Here is a 14,718-nt window from a genome sequence, read left to right on the forward strand (position 1 = left end):
ATGAATGAACTTTATAGAAATGTCTTTAATACTCCTTTGTGGTTTCTGTTGTTTCAGTGGCTGGGAGAGTGCAGGAAAGTGACACTTTAAAGTTAGGGTAGGAAAAATGGAAAACTAGTATTTTCTGATATACAGCTGCGATTTAGCTTTTCTGACAATTTTTGTACTCGCATGGAACTACAGGTAACATAGGTTTCAATTTAAAAAATTATGTGGTAAATTTAAATTAGGTAAACTAATTGAAATAAAGTGTTTTCAGGTAAAAAATTTTATTTTGTGGTTGTTGAGTTCTAAGTAAATACTTTAATACCTGCTTATCTGGTAAACTAAGAAAAACAGTGTATGATGATGGAAGATAATTCAATCTAATGTCATCTGATCAAACATTAACATACTTTAAAAAAATTAAAACTAAGAACTAAAACTTCAAATAGTGTTGTTATACCTGTGGTAGTGTAAGATATATGGACCAAACTGATAAAACTGGAATGATGTGACCTAAAGAACAAGTTATTTTTTCAGCTATCTAATAAAAAGTATTATTTCTGCCAAGTGTGGCATATTTACTATACAGGAAAATTCGTAATCTAAAGGTAGACTGTATTCTTTAAATCTTAAAAAAATTTTAAAGGAGGTGTTTTTCACCTTCATAGCAATGCCCGTTTAGAGTGAGATGGTGATTGTTGGATGACGCCTTGGTTGTGGGATTTCTTTGAGCTGAACAAGAAGTAGTAATCTTGCAGATGTTCTTTAGAACATAAGCTGGCTTTCTGGGGCATATTTGTTCCAAGTGCCATGTGAACTGTAAACTGGAAAGGAATTTCTAGATTTCATATTTTTGCTAAATAACATCTTTAAATTATGAGCTTATTATCTGTGAATATAGATAAGAGCTGATCATAGACTTATGGCTTAAGTTTCAAATTGATTAAATACGTAGTTTTGTTTGGAATCCTCTTTGTCTGCACAGTGCATATATTCTCATTTGGATAAGAGAGAGGTTAATTCACAACTGTAGCCGGTGCTATTGCAATGGAGCTAGTTTTCAGCTTTTTTTGTGAAAATTAAGTTTTCTTTCACTTTAGAAAGAAAACTTCTGAAACCTGTGTTGCAGTAAAGCAGGATTGTTTCCTCCTGAGGAGTTCATTCCTGTTCTTCAGGAGCACAGTGTTTTCTGCAATTCCCACTAGAGGCCGCTCAAATGCTAGTGCTAGGAATCAGTTGCTCTCTAGAATTCACTTCATTCTTTTTTTTTTTTTCCCTGTTCTTTGTTAGTCTTTTAATATTATTTCAATAGCTAATACAGCAAAGCGGGTGGGGGATGGTATCTGGAAAAAACAGAGGTTGATAAGTACCTTACTAAATTATCTTCAGCCCTACTGTGTTTGTGAATTTTGCAAATTAATAAGCAAGCAATCATTCTGAAAAGCAAGTTAGCATAATACAGACATTTGGATTTCAATGCACTCAAGAAAATCCTTTTCTTAAGCAAAAAGGGACTAACAATCATAATTGCAATAAATGATATTACTCTTTGAATACATCTGAATTTTGTGAGAGAAAATTGAGTATGTGGTAAACAACAAATTTCCACATCACAATATGTAGAACTGAAAACATTTTTTTTCCTCAGAATTGTACCTGCATTAATTGTCAACTGCCTGTTTTTTTATTTTTTTTTTTTTTTGCCATCTCCCTCTCCCCTCAGAGATTTGTATACAGATAAATAATTCAAGGAAATATTAACTGATTATATAATCCATGTTTCCCTTGCTGACTGTTGTGGAGCTTACTTGTTAGGGACTAAAAAAATCGTTTTAAGTAATTGAAGCTGAACATATGAATATGCATCCTAGGAAATTTGTTTGAGGTCTTAACTTTTGCTTTTCTAGGGCGACCACAAGGATGGCTATAATTGAGTAATGGCTAAGAAAGTTGAAATTATGTATACTGCAAGATAGGCTCCAAGTAGAATGGTCAAACCAAAACTGAAGATTTAACTGATGCATCCAGCTTACTATTTCCTTCTTTTGAGCATCCAAAACACATTAACTTTAAATCACTTTTTTCTACCTTGAACTTAATAATTATTCTCTTGCTTTTTGAAGGTTGCTTCTGTCTGTTACAGGCAAAGGTGAAACACAGCTATTTGCCAAAACTCAGAGTTGCTTTACATTTTTTGCTTTCATTCCATCATCTGTGTAGTTCTTTGCATCAACAGTCAGGTTCATATCCTGCAGCAGATCAGTGTATATGTCTCTGGACCGCAAACTCCCTTCTATTCTTTGGCTGCTATTTTGTTTGCAAAAAAACAAAATTTATCTTTCCTCCTGCAGTTTACCTTCCCTCTGGTTATAGGAAAAGTCCTGGCACAAGGATGAATAATAGTCCTGTAGTTCACACAGTTCCATCCCAGAGCGGCTCGCTGGTTAGAGTCTGGGAAAATAGTTTTTCCACTTTGGGATCCTGAGGAGAGACATGGAGTTTAGCATTAATCACTGGCAGGGAGAGTGATCCTTTGATACAAGATTAACATGGGATAATTGAGGTCAGAAGGGACCTCAGGAATTCTTTGGTCCCGATTTCTAGTCAAAACAGTGTGAACTATGAGATGCTTTTGGAGGACTTTTCATAGGATTGATCTATTTTATGTTGAGACAGAGCAACTGTGGTTAAAGAGGAGATTAAGACATTTCACATGTTTTTAAGTGCATGCGTATGTAAAATAGCTAAATCTAGAGATTCACCTATCAGTAAAGGATCTGTCCTCAGAGACAAAAATATGTGTTCTTTTATATTACCATGAGATCATGTGAAAGTTAAAATTCTCCTAGTATGCTTTGCTTTTGCTTCATTTGAATAAATTAAGATCAGTGCTGGTTTTGGTCAGAGCTTTATACCTCACATTGGTACCATATAGGAAGGGCTAAACTGAGAGTCTACATAAGAAGTAAAATTATGAGTCCTGAATCTTCTTTTCCTGATGTACACACACAAGCCTCTGAGACCAAGATGCTGGGGCAAATAGAGTGGTTCAACATCTTACTACAGGGGAACCTCAGATAGATCTACCTTAACATGGCTCTACTGCCACTCTTCACTGTGTGATATGGGCTGAGATTTGTTTATCTTTCTGAGCCATTTATATATATGTAATGATTACTATGTTAATTGTGTACCTTTAAAAAATCCTATTTCTGTTCAGGTGAGTTGTCCATCTGTTGATGCAATTTGATATTCATGTAAGTATTTCTTATAGCCCAGCTAGAGGCAAACTTTGAGGAAATGGAGAATCATCTGTTGTGTCTTGAGGACCTATGTGAACAGTGTGAGTTGGAAAGATACAAGTGTATGCAGACATTGCAACTGGAAAACTACAAGAAAACAAAAAGGTAAATAAAACAATAATTATAAATTAGCATAAAAGATACACCTTTTGTAATTACCCCCCATATGTAATATAATCCCTTTTATTATCATCTTTTTAAGAAACAATAATCTTTGACAGGATGTTGCATATTGGTAGTAGATTCACTGAATGTCTTAGTGATAAATAAAAAGTGTGTGTATTCGGAAAATTGTCACTACATAGTTGTTAAGATGAAACCATGCTTATTATTTTCTGCAAACAGCTGGATTAAGGGCTGTCATTATCAAGCACTGATATATGGTTGTTTCTTTTAACCCCTTGCCCTGGATTTTTGATTTCTTCTTTTTCTCCCATGTACCTGTCAAATTAGGAACAGTATTTTCCTCAATCTTCCTTTCTGTTCTGTGATATCCTATCCTATAAGTACCTTTCACTCTGTATGAAAGGTATTAATCTCCTGCCATTCTCTTACTTGCAAAAATGGGGCATTAGTTCTTGGAATCAAAGTTCAACTTAGACCAAGCAGTATGTGTGAAAATTCAGAACTTCCAAATTATGAGCTTCATGTTTACCTAAGAGATAAAGTAGCAAGAGAAAAATATTGAGCTTAAATAAACTCTTAACTGTCTTGATTTTGTTACTGACAGTGCCAAAAATAACCCAACAGAAGAAGATAAGAAAAACAGTATTATGTCCATTATATAAATGAGGAAATGAGTTGAAGCAATTTGTCAAAGACAGTGTCTGACAACCTATTTTAGGGAGTGGTGGGTAGATGCAGATGTTGACTAACATGGGGATAACCAAGTTCCTTGATCTGTCCAGCCAGGTGACCTCCTGTTAGCCAGGGAAAGCACCTTGGCACCCTCCTTGCTTCTCTTGGTTGTGGAAGCAAGTTTGATTGATGTGATATGGTCAGAACAACTGGTTTGGTTTACAGTTCTAATGGGGCTGTGATGATCAAGGGCAGGACTGCTCCAGACAGCATTGGTCGTATTGTGTACAGCTTATCTGGTTTCCTCTTTCTTGACCCTCCTTTTGCCATTCTTGTAGGTTGTCTGTTTTTTGTGGGGTTTTTTTGTTTTCTTTTTAATCTCTGTTTCTTCCCAAATAATCAATTCACTCCTGATTACTTTTTTCCCTCTTGGTCCTCATTTATTATCTAGGGAATCTTAGCCTTCTATGGCATTACAGATCCAGTTACTGAAGTAGTGCTGGTGTTGCAAGTTCTGCATCCCAAAAAGTCTCAGAAACCTGAAAGTTCCCTCTTCAGTTTTCTGTGGAATTTGGCTGTTTCTCACCCAACTCTCCTTTAAACACCTGTGAAATCCAGTCGTCTCTCATGGTGCTATTTGTAGCTTTTGTCAGCATCTTATTATGTTATCTGTCACATCTAACAACTTCTCATGTCATGTCCTTTAGTTTTTCACATCCTGTTCAGTTAGCTTAACCTAGACTAGGGCCTTGGCAGTGGTCTGTAATTTTCCTGAAGCCTGGATTTTCCCTTTCCCAAGTCAGGGCAACACCATATTCTCTCTCCAGGAAGAGCCTCACGAGCAGTTAATATGTCTGAATATTCATATTCACTTGTTCAAACCTACTTAAGTAATTAAATATTTAATATTAATAACTTCAAAATATAAATATATTCTATATAAGTTATATATGTGTGTTTCTATAGATATGTATCTATATAAATATTTAAATATTTAATCAAATGACACAAATTTTAAATGCGTGTAAAGCAACAGCTTTGTATCTCTAAAATAATGTTTCTAAAGTTTTCTGAGGGTTTTTTGTTTTCTCTACCATCTTTGCTCCCTCTCCCCCAGCCTCTGCTTTCAACATCAAAATAAAGTGTTAAACTATTGCCTGCTCTGCTTAGCAGCGTCTAATCAGTTTTATAAATAGAATGCTAAGCAAGCTACTTAGTGTAATTATAAGCTGATTACATTTGGTCAGATCTAGACAAAACAGGAAAAATACAGGTAATTTCTGGTTGATCATTACCCCTGTATTTATTTAGGTAAGAAATTAACTGCTAGCTCATTACTAGAAGGACACTTGCTAATGTAGATACTTGAAGAACCAACAGCCAGTTAACGTGAGTGTGATGTGTTATTGTGTGTTTGGAACTCATATCCTGTCTTCCTCTCCTTGATGCTTGGGTTTTTACTATGATACCAGCTGAAATAATCAACGAGGTGGGTTCAGGAGTCTATGCTCTTTCTTTAGCACAAGAGTTATTTTGAGGGAGTGAGTGGTTTTGTGCTTAAAAAAAAGTATTTAATGTGTTTTGACAATATAGGGATGAAAACTATGATGAATATGAACTCTAGAACCTGTGGTTATTTTAAGCATGTAATAGAAAGTAATTTTATTATGAAGTCACTGTAGAGCTTAGACTAAAAGCTTGTGTATTTTAAGTCTTTTGAAAAAATTCTATGTGAAAGGTTTAGAAAAAGGTGCTTTAGGTCAACATTAAACCTATGAAACACGGCTTATGGTAACTATGGGAACTTATTTTCAGAAACAGGTCTCCCTGTAAAACAGAGCAACTTTATTTCAGTTCACAGAGATCATTTTTTTCCCTTTGTCATGGTGTTGAGTATGAGTTTCAAAGTACATTCATCAATCCAAGGTGTTTTCCAATTTATATTAAAGCCTGGTGTTTGGGGGGATTAGTTGTTTCTTGTGTGCTTATCTCTGGATTTTTAATATTCTCTTTTTTGTGTGTTTAAATCCATTGATCAGGGTACTAGTATTGTTGTATGAAGTCTATATTCCACTCCTGTTTTCTCTAGTTTGTCTTGCTGCAATTGTTTACATGCATGGTAGCATTAAACCATGTTGTTTTGTTTCCTGTCTTAATCAAGCACAATTCTTCTTCCTTTTCCTTCATTCTCTTACTGAGGATATTCTGTTTCTGGTTGCAGAAAACTCTCTATATCCCTTCAGTCCGCTGTGGCAATTCTTGCTTTCTCAAGTGCACTATTGGAAGCTCACTTCTGTGTCATTTTTTCATGTGCACCTATAATGTGCACCTGTAATGCAGCCCATAATGGCAGGCTTATGGTGTAAGATGAAATGTTTCTGTCCTGAAGCTCTTATTAACATTGGTATCCATTTCAGAGGGATCACAGTTTTTTTGAAAAGTAGAAACTCCAACTGCAACATTTTGTAGGACTACTTTGGGAATAGCAAAAAGTCCTTGTCACTGGAAATGAGTGAATAAATTTTACTGTGTGTCATTTGGCTTAAAACATAGTTGTCTGAATGTTAATTTCTTTAAGATGTCTTGTTTAAGAAACCGTTCTTTTCAGTATTTGTCAGCTTTGAGAACTGACATAGAAGGAAAATAAATGTAGAAATCTAAAATCCAGAGTCTGAAATATACCCTGATACTAGAGCATACTTCAAGAGATGAATGTTTAGTAATATTGCAAACCCTACTGGGACTATTATTTTTTCTTTCTGGTGAGATCTAAAGAAATGCTTTACTTGAAGAGAAAATGTGTTCTTAAAACATATATTTATTTCTAATTTTTTTATTTTAAAGGCTTATTTGTTGTCAAATAATGTATAACCCCACGCTTTGGTAATTAATGCAGTAGGTGAGGAGTTGGACAGATTGTCATAATTTTTGTAAGGTACCATCATTGCCATGCCATGACAGTGCTTTAATGCTTCAGGGGAGAAGAATGTTTGATTTACTTTCTCATTCAGAAGGGTATAAAATTTATGGCACATTAGAGATGTGTGTGAGAAAATGTCTTAGTTACTGTTGTTTTCTTCTATAGATTTTATCCCTCTTTTTAATTGCTTTATAAATAAAAGGGAAAGTAAAGGTTGTTGGACTGAGATATGATGCCTTGTCTTAGACCTAACCAAAATAAATTTGAAAAATAAATACAAAAAACTTCCTCAGACAGTTTAGACTGCTCTACTTCCTGAAAAAGTTCCTTCTAGCTTGGGACAATTAATAGTTATTTACTCACTAACACACCAAAATAATTTTGAGGGGTTTTTTTTGGTTTTTTAAGAGGGAGTTTTTGCTTTCAGATATTATCTTTACCTCTGTACCTCTGCACAAAGCTATCTTCTGACATTAAATATACTGTGAATTATTTCTAAGACCCCAGCTACATGCTTCATAGTTCTCATGAAAATTTTCATCCAAGTAAGGTTTCATGCCGTATTCTTTTTGATCAGTCTTGCACTGGTATAGATTTTCAGCTACAATATCTCTGTGTACCTTGGTACCTAAATAATAATTTTTGCAAGATTGGGTGCAGAACTTTCATTATCTTCAGGACAGTTAGTTGTGCATTGGATGACTGGCTTTGAGTTTTCATTAGGTGTGCTATAAGTTTCTGTGCTCGAAGCAGAGTTCACATTGCAGAGACCTTTTCCATTCTTCTGTTCATGAGTTTGCTTACGGCACAACCAGTAGCAAGTGTTTTCATGGTGATAACTGGCTGGAATTAATTTTATATCCATCAGTTGTTGCATTTATTTAGGCAAACACATGGAATGAGAGTTCTTATTGGTCCTGAAGAGATAGGCTTGCACAAGCTTTAGAAAACTTTCCTGGATAATTTTGCTCCCTTTGAGTAGTTTTAGGACCGTGAACTTTCTTTTGCTTGGAAGAACTCTTGCATTACAGTATTCTGCATACATCAAATCCAAAGGAGTATGCTGTTTCATTATGTAGTGAAATTTACTCCCATCAGTGCTTCAAGTATTTGAAAACATTGGCCAAGACTGAACACGTAGCAGATTTGAAGATTGTTGGGGTTTTGTCAGTTTTTTTATCTTATTTGCAAAGTGTGAATGTACAGTATAATTTCTGTTGCTTTGAAGTTATTTTAATTTTACCCTTCTTCTTTGTTGGTCTTTTCTTGATGCTGAGAGACAATGACATTGTTGCAAAGAGATTTGATGCATAACTTCTCCTTACAGTTTTCTTTTCTTTTGAATAGGAAGGAACATAAAAGATTTTTTCTTCGGCTTTTGTGACCTGTGATTAAAGACTGAATGTTTGTGTTGGATCCTCTGTATCTTACAGCACCTTTTAATAATGTTATCTAGAAACAGTTAAAACATTATGTCAGTCCTGCATAATTTATCTCTACCTTTATGTAGTGCTTGTTAGTGAGCATAATCTGCAAATCCTGTCAAGCTGTTAATACCAGGCATTCTTTGTCCAGACTTAGTGTACCAATAATAGGAACAGATGTTTTAGGACTGCCTTAATCATCATTTTATACCCTCCCTCACCTCAAAACTGCATTATTTACTCAAGTAATTAATTAATTGTGGCTAGAGGCAGAAGAACAGGGCGTAGGTGCTTGTCATTACCACACTAAAATTCATCCTCTGCTTTTAAGCACAGTGTTGTGCCTCCTGATAAATTCTTTCTTTGCTAAGAATTATTTCCTGAGATCTTTAATAATTCCTTTCCACTTACATCAAGAAACAATTTATTTAAAAATTGTTTAAAAATATATTAAATGCATTTATTGACTACGCTTCTGTGAGGGAGATTTTAAATTCCCATGTCAAAGGGATGTGTTGAGGATGTCTGAAGAGGTACAAGTTGTAACTTCTTTCTGGAACAGTTGCATTTGTGCTGTGTGGAATCACATCCAGCATTTTAAGTAAAGAGTGCATATGGGGTTACAGACTCTTTTTAGTTATTTGTTTTTGTGGACTTTTGTATGATATGTCACTTAGTGAATAAAGCTTGACCAGTTTTTAAATACTGTAATTTTTCTCTTTTTTAATGCTTGGAAATTGATGGCCAAGTTAAGAGGTGGTCTGCATTTTCTTGTGTGGATGTTTACCAAAAACAGGTTTTCAGGAACCCTTTTTCTTTCTAGGAAAGATAGGTGGAGTTGATGGCAGAGGTAGCTTTTGATGGTGGAATTGTTTGTACCTTCTCTTAAACTTCAGCTTCTCCTACATTCTTTGTAGTGTCTCAAATTTTTTTGTAGCTTGTAGTTGTTTATAGTTTGTCCCAGATTTCTTTTCTCAAATTTCAGCTTAAACTTTGATTCCTAAAATTTTGGTTGTATGATAAAAATAAATAAACTGTGTTGATACATTTATCTTTTAGTGATCCAGTGACATTGCACACTAAAACATTAAAAAAATTAAATTTAAAAACTGTCCTTTTTTTTGATAGCAAGAGAATGAAAGCAAAAACATAAAAACTGGGTCCTGTGCAAAATCTTAGATCTGAAGGTATAAGCTTTTAGAGGGAGCTAAGCATTAATTCCACATTTCAGATTCCAGTTTGGAGTGGTTCCAATGCTAGATGGCCTGTATCAGTCTCTTAGCAGAGGATGGAACTTGCATTTAATGATTTCACTTCTACCATTTTCTTCTGGTTTTAATAACATCTCCCTCATTTTTACTGTTCTTTTGAATGATAGTGCCTGAAAGATGACCCCCAATGTTCTTCATCAATATAAATATTTGTTTCTTTTTTCATGAAACATCCAAAGAAAAATGCTTTCAATCTACCCTGAAACTGCTGAGTATATTAGAGTACTATTTGGTTTTAGTTGTATTTATTAGCTCGCTTGCCAGCTGCTAATGGTTGCAATTTCTGTTACTAAAATTTGCTGTGATCCATTCTATCTTCTGGATTGAAGTTGATGTGGAAGTTTTGCTGGAAGACCTGGAAAGACTTCAACTACATTTGTATCTGTGCAGGGCCAAGAGTTGGACTTGATGCATGTGGGTCCCTTCCAGCTCAGCATGTTCTGAATTCTGTGATTCTGTATCTGTATGAATATGGAAGCAAAACAATCTCCACTGCAACATCATTTAAAGCTCTTTGCTCTTTTTTACTGGATAAAATTTCACAATCGATGGTTAAGAATCCTGACCTGTCTTCAGTGTTTCTTCAGATTAATAGAAACCTTTGCCTACTGCTTAATTCCAACAGTCTTTTAGTAGTAGTTTTAGTTTTTATTGATTTTTCAATACTTAAAGGCTTTCCATTACTTCAATCTCAAATGTATTTCAAAGTAGTAGTTGGCCTCAATATCTGAAAAGGGTGCTTGAGGAATCTTGTGTGGAAGGAAAACAGTATCATTGTATCATTGTCATGAGTGCTAATACTAAGTACAAAAAAACCCAGTACTTGAATTATTTCTGTGTACCATGCAAGTCACGTTAAGTTTTGAGTTCTGAGGTTTTTGACTTTTACCTTTGCTGACATCCAGAGGAAAGTCCCAGAGGAAAGATCTCATGGCTTTTTAGCTTACTAAAGCTTGAGTCAGGCAATGGAAGGAATTTATTTTTCTTTGTTGCATCATTTTGAAGGCTTAACTGTACCAGACAAGCAGGTGAAATGCAGCATTTCTCATGTTTTATTTTGGATCTTGTTAGGTGCCATAAATACTTTTCAATTAATTTGTACATGAACATCTATACTTTCTTTAAATGTATTTTTTGTAAATAGTATTTACAACTCAACATTTATTAACATGTTTTATTGCAAAATCTTTCAAATTTAGTCCTCAATTTTTACCATTCATATTGAGATTGTCTTTTGTTTATGTATGAGTCTAGTAGTTAGAATTTATTGACTGTTACTTTTAGAGGCAGTGTTATAAAATTGTTCCTGACATTCATTTATGACTTCGTTGCTTTCTTATCTGCCTACTCTCTTCTTGAATATAAAATACAAAACTGTCAATTCTGGCTGCTGGCATCTGTGTAAAGAATGTGGTGTTTCTGTGGTCTTCTAGATATTTAATTGAAAACCCTGATGTTTTGTTACATTTAGGAAATTGATCTTAGTGTTACAGCAAGATACAGTAGAACCTGAGAATGTGTTCTTACTTTTGTTGAACAAACTAAATTCCTATTGATTTCAGTAACTAAAAGCAGGATGGTTTTGCCTCTTCTCCTCCCATATTCTTCTTGCTGGATTTGTTTTTGTACATCAATGATAACCAGTATAGTCTTCCTAGTGTCCATTTCTTCTGCTCAGGATGAGCAAAGTTGTTCCAACACTGCAATGAAAAGCCTGAGGGGAATGGGAGGGTAACTGGAAATTTGTATTTCCCTTCTAACTTTTCTAACTGGTCATGCCAGTTGCTCTGTGGGACTACTTATATATTGTAAACAGTTTGTTTTACCTGTTGTCTCCAAAGTTATATTTTCTCACCACAAACCCTGAATCTCAACTTTTTTATAAATGAAGAAGTTGAGACCACTGTCAGCATGATCATCAGAACATTCCAGGTAACTTAAAAACTGGTAACTGAGTTTGAGGTGTATAGAATTTCACAGAGTATATATGCTCCCCTCCCCCCTTTATTTTATGAAAACAAGCAGCTGGAAAGGCAGAAGATTAAAATTATTGCCTATATGTGTAACCATAGGGTTTTCATGGACAAAACTTCAGTGTCAGTGGAACCTGTATGGCCTCTTGCCTCACAGGAAAGAAGCTGGGATTTGTAAGTTGCGCTGCATACAGAGCAAGATTATTTTTGAAGTACCTTCATGCCTTTATAGTCTGATTATTTTAGATTTCAGCCAGTTATTTTAGCCTTTTTTCTTGTTCAGAGATACTGAATTTAATCTTTCAATGACAAGAACTACTTAAATTATAATGTGACTATTAATTCAATCCTGTCTTCTCAAAGCTTACTGTTAACTGTAAAAAAGTAAAGTATATTCTTATTTGTGTAACTATCCGGATTTGTTGTCACTAACCTAAAATTTAGTAGCTGAAGTAAAAGAGCATATAGTCAGATGCCAAGTAGTAGGTTGTATTGATTAGTTTTAGACTCAGCATGGGAACTCCTTTAATCCTGGACAGATGCTGAGAAGCCCATACTGGGCTTCAAGAGTCTTCATGTGTAGCCAGGCCAGGGGCAAGGCAGGCATGTGTCTTTAATAATAATGCAAAGAATTATCTCATCTGTCTCTGAAGTGCCTGAATTTTTTTTTTTTTTTTGATGAAAACTCTGTAAAATCCAGGAGCATTTCTCTATGGAAAGTTTTCAATTGCCTTAATCTAGTTGACCAGTGGGGTGGAGGGAAAAAGTAGCCTTTTACAGTCGAAAGAATGTGTAGGGTAATGCACCTGTGAGCTGAAGCAGTTGACAGAAGTCTTCTGCTGTGATGATTCATTGTTCTGCAGTTTTGTCTTCTGGTACAATGTTGTTAGTAAGCTATCCATCAAAGGCTGAGCTCTGCTGATGTAACTCTTGTATGAAGCTGATGTGAAAAATTATCTCAAAGAATGAACAATTTAAAGTAAAAGAACAGCAAATACAAAAAAAAAAATGTGCAGTATATAGCATCAAAGCTGGTGATTTAATGTGGCAAGATCTAAAATACTAAGAGACAGCAGTCCTAGCTAATCATCCAGGCTACTTCCAATGCAAATTTTCCCTCCTGCTTGCCTTTTAACCTCACTTTGAAGGTGACTTTTCCAAAACTCTTTTCAGTTTAATCTTTTTCGTTTTAATTACTCAGACTAACTGCTGTTTCTTTACATTGTCTGTGTTCCAAATATGTAGTTTGCTTCTTAATGTGTTTGATGTATTCTGCAAATGATTTTTTGTCTCTAGACTCTTAGAGAAGACATAGAAAGTATCTTTTCTGACAGTTTATCAATAAATTAAAAAAAAAATGATTTACTTATAATGGGGAGAAGTATAATACTTTGTAATACATTTTTTCTGTACGTCTGTCTAGAACTTCTTACACGTCTAGAAAATGTACTGATATACTGTTAAACCATTTGTTTTTTCCAATGTCATTATGAGTCATAGTTTCCTTTGCACTTTTGAATTTAGTGTCATGTTCTTACCCAAGGTGATGATAAATAAGATTTTAGGATTAAAATTTTAAAACTTCAAGCTTTGGGTAACTCGACTTAATAAATTTAAAAAAAAAAATCCTCCATGTTGCTGATGCAGAGTATATTTTCAATAAACATGTATTTTAGTATATATTTCTAAACATATGTTTTATTAAAAATGTTATGAGAAACTGCAAGATGTGATTGAGTCCATTCATGCTGCCCAAAATATAGACTTATCAGTCTTTGGGTCTGAATTGGTATGAGGATACTAGGAAACACAGATCCTTAAATTTCAAATCTGTGTTTTTACTGCATGCTAATCATAGATATTTTAAATTTTTCAGGGGTATGTGTTGGAAAAAAAAAAATTGCCAGATATTCATTTCCAACTTTCTTAACGAATGGCAATTATGTATATGGATATAGGGACAGCATCTTAATGCATCAACCCTAAAAATATTGATGGATTTTGAAAAGGAAAGTTCTAGGGGTTTAGGCAGAATCAGTGACTGTCACTTGGTTACTGTGCTACCATCTTGTTTGCTAACTTATTTGAACACACAGTAATTGTTTTGTCTTCCCTTTTGTAGACAAATGACATAAGACCTCCTGATTTTAAGTGCAAGTAGTGTAGTTTTTTTCCCCTCTTACTTTTACAAGATGTTTCCTCAGTATGGTTTTGTTTCAGTCTGTGGAAAACAACCATTTCCTATGATTATTGTTTTCTCAACTACTATACCATTACTGAAAAATAAGGAATGCAACTTGTGAGAATATATAGGAATTTTGTAATTGAAATATACAGGGTAGGAAAAATTCATTAGGGTAATGAATTCACAGTGTTAATTGTGAATTCATGTTAATTCATTCAGTGTTAATTCACCTGCAAATCACTAAGTATTGTGAAGTAGGTTTTCTTTTTCTGGTAAAAAAAGGAAAAACTAGCTTGGGAAAGGGATGCAGGAGAAGCAGGAAAGGAAATAGATACTCACAGGAAGTTGCAACTAATAGACTTCTCTACAGTGAATCACACTAACTTATTTCCTGGTAGAACATGCATTCTCTCAAAAACCTGTGTTTAACATTTGGTGACAAAAGTGGGATGTTCACTGAAAATGTGGAGGTAAATGCATTCTCTTACTTCTTTTAGAATACTTTGTCCTGCTTAGAAAATAAATTGTTTCAGGTTTGAAACAGTTTTGTCTGTTCTTGATGCAAGAATAAATGCAGAATTGAATCATCTGTTAGGGAGGGGAAGTTATGGTATAGCATATGTATTGTCAAATAGTGTCTCTGGTAGGTGACTCAGTAATAACTGAAGCATGCTTTAGTCTTTGGATAGTGAATAGAATCATTTATCAGGGCAACTGTTAGTTCAGTCTTTAATTTATTTTTCTTACAGTCACTTTTGCTTCCAAATTCCGAATTTAACTGGACATTCTACAAGGCACAGACTGAAAAGGTGTTTGATGTAAATTAGTGTTTTGTAAGGGAAAGACCAGCATTCTGCCTT

At 34.5% G+C, this 14,718-nt stretch overlaps 1 protein-coding gene across 2 annotated transcripts in view; it reads left to right on the top strand.

The window, feature by feature from the left end:
* Positions 1-14,718, top strand: part of DTNBP1 (dystrobrevin binding protein 1) — a 71,011-nt gene that overhangs the window by 14,221 nt on the left and 42,072 nt on the right. Inside the window, exon 6 of one of the 2 annotated variants that reach the window (XM_032674703.1) lies at positions 3,260-3,392. The exons of the other annotated variant lie outside the window; for it this stretch is intronic. Within the exon in view, the coding sequence (XP_032530594.1) occupies positions 3,260-3,392 (133 nt within the window). The remainder of the gene's footprint in view (positions 1-3,259; positions 3,393-14,718) is intronic. 2 annotated transcript variants of the gene reach the window in all.

This window comes from Chiroxiphia lanceolata, chromosome 1, assembly GCF_009829145.1.
Source record: "Chiroxiphia lanceolata isolate bChiLan1 chromosome 1, bChiLan1.pri, whole genome shotgun sequence".
Lineage (NCBI taxonomy): Eukaryota > Metazoa > Chordata > Aves > Passeriformes > Pipridae > Chiroxiphia > Chiroxiphia lanceolata.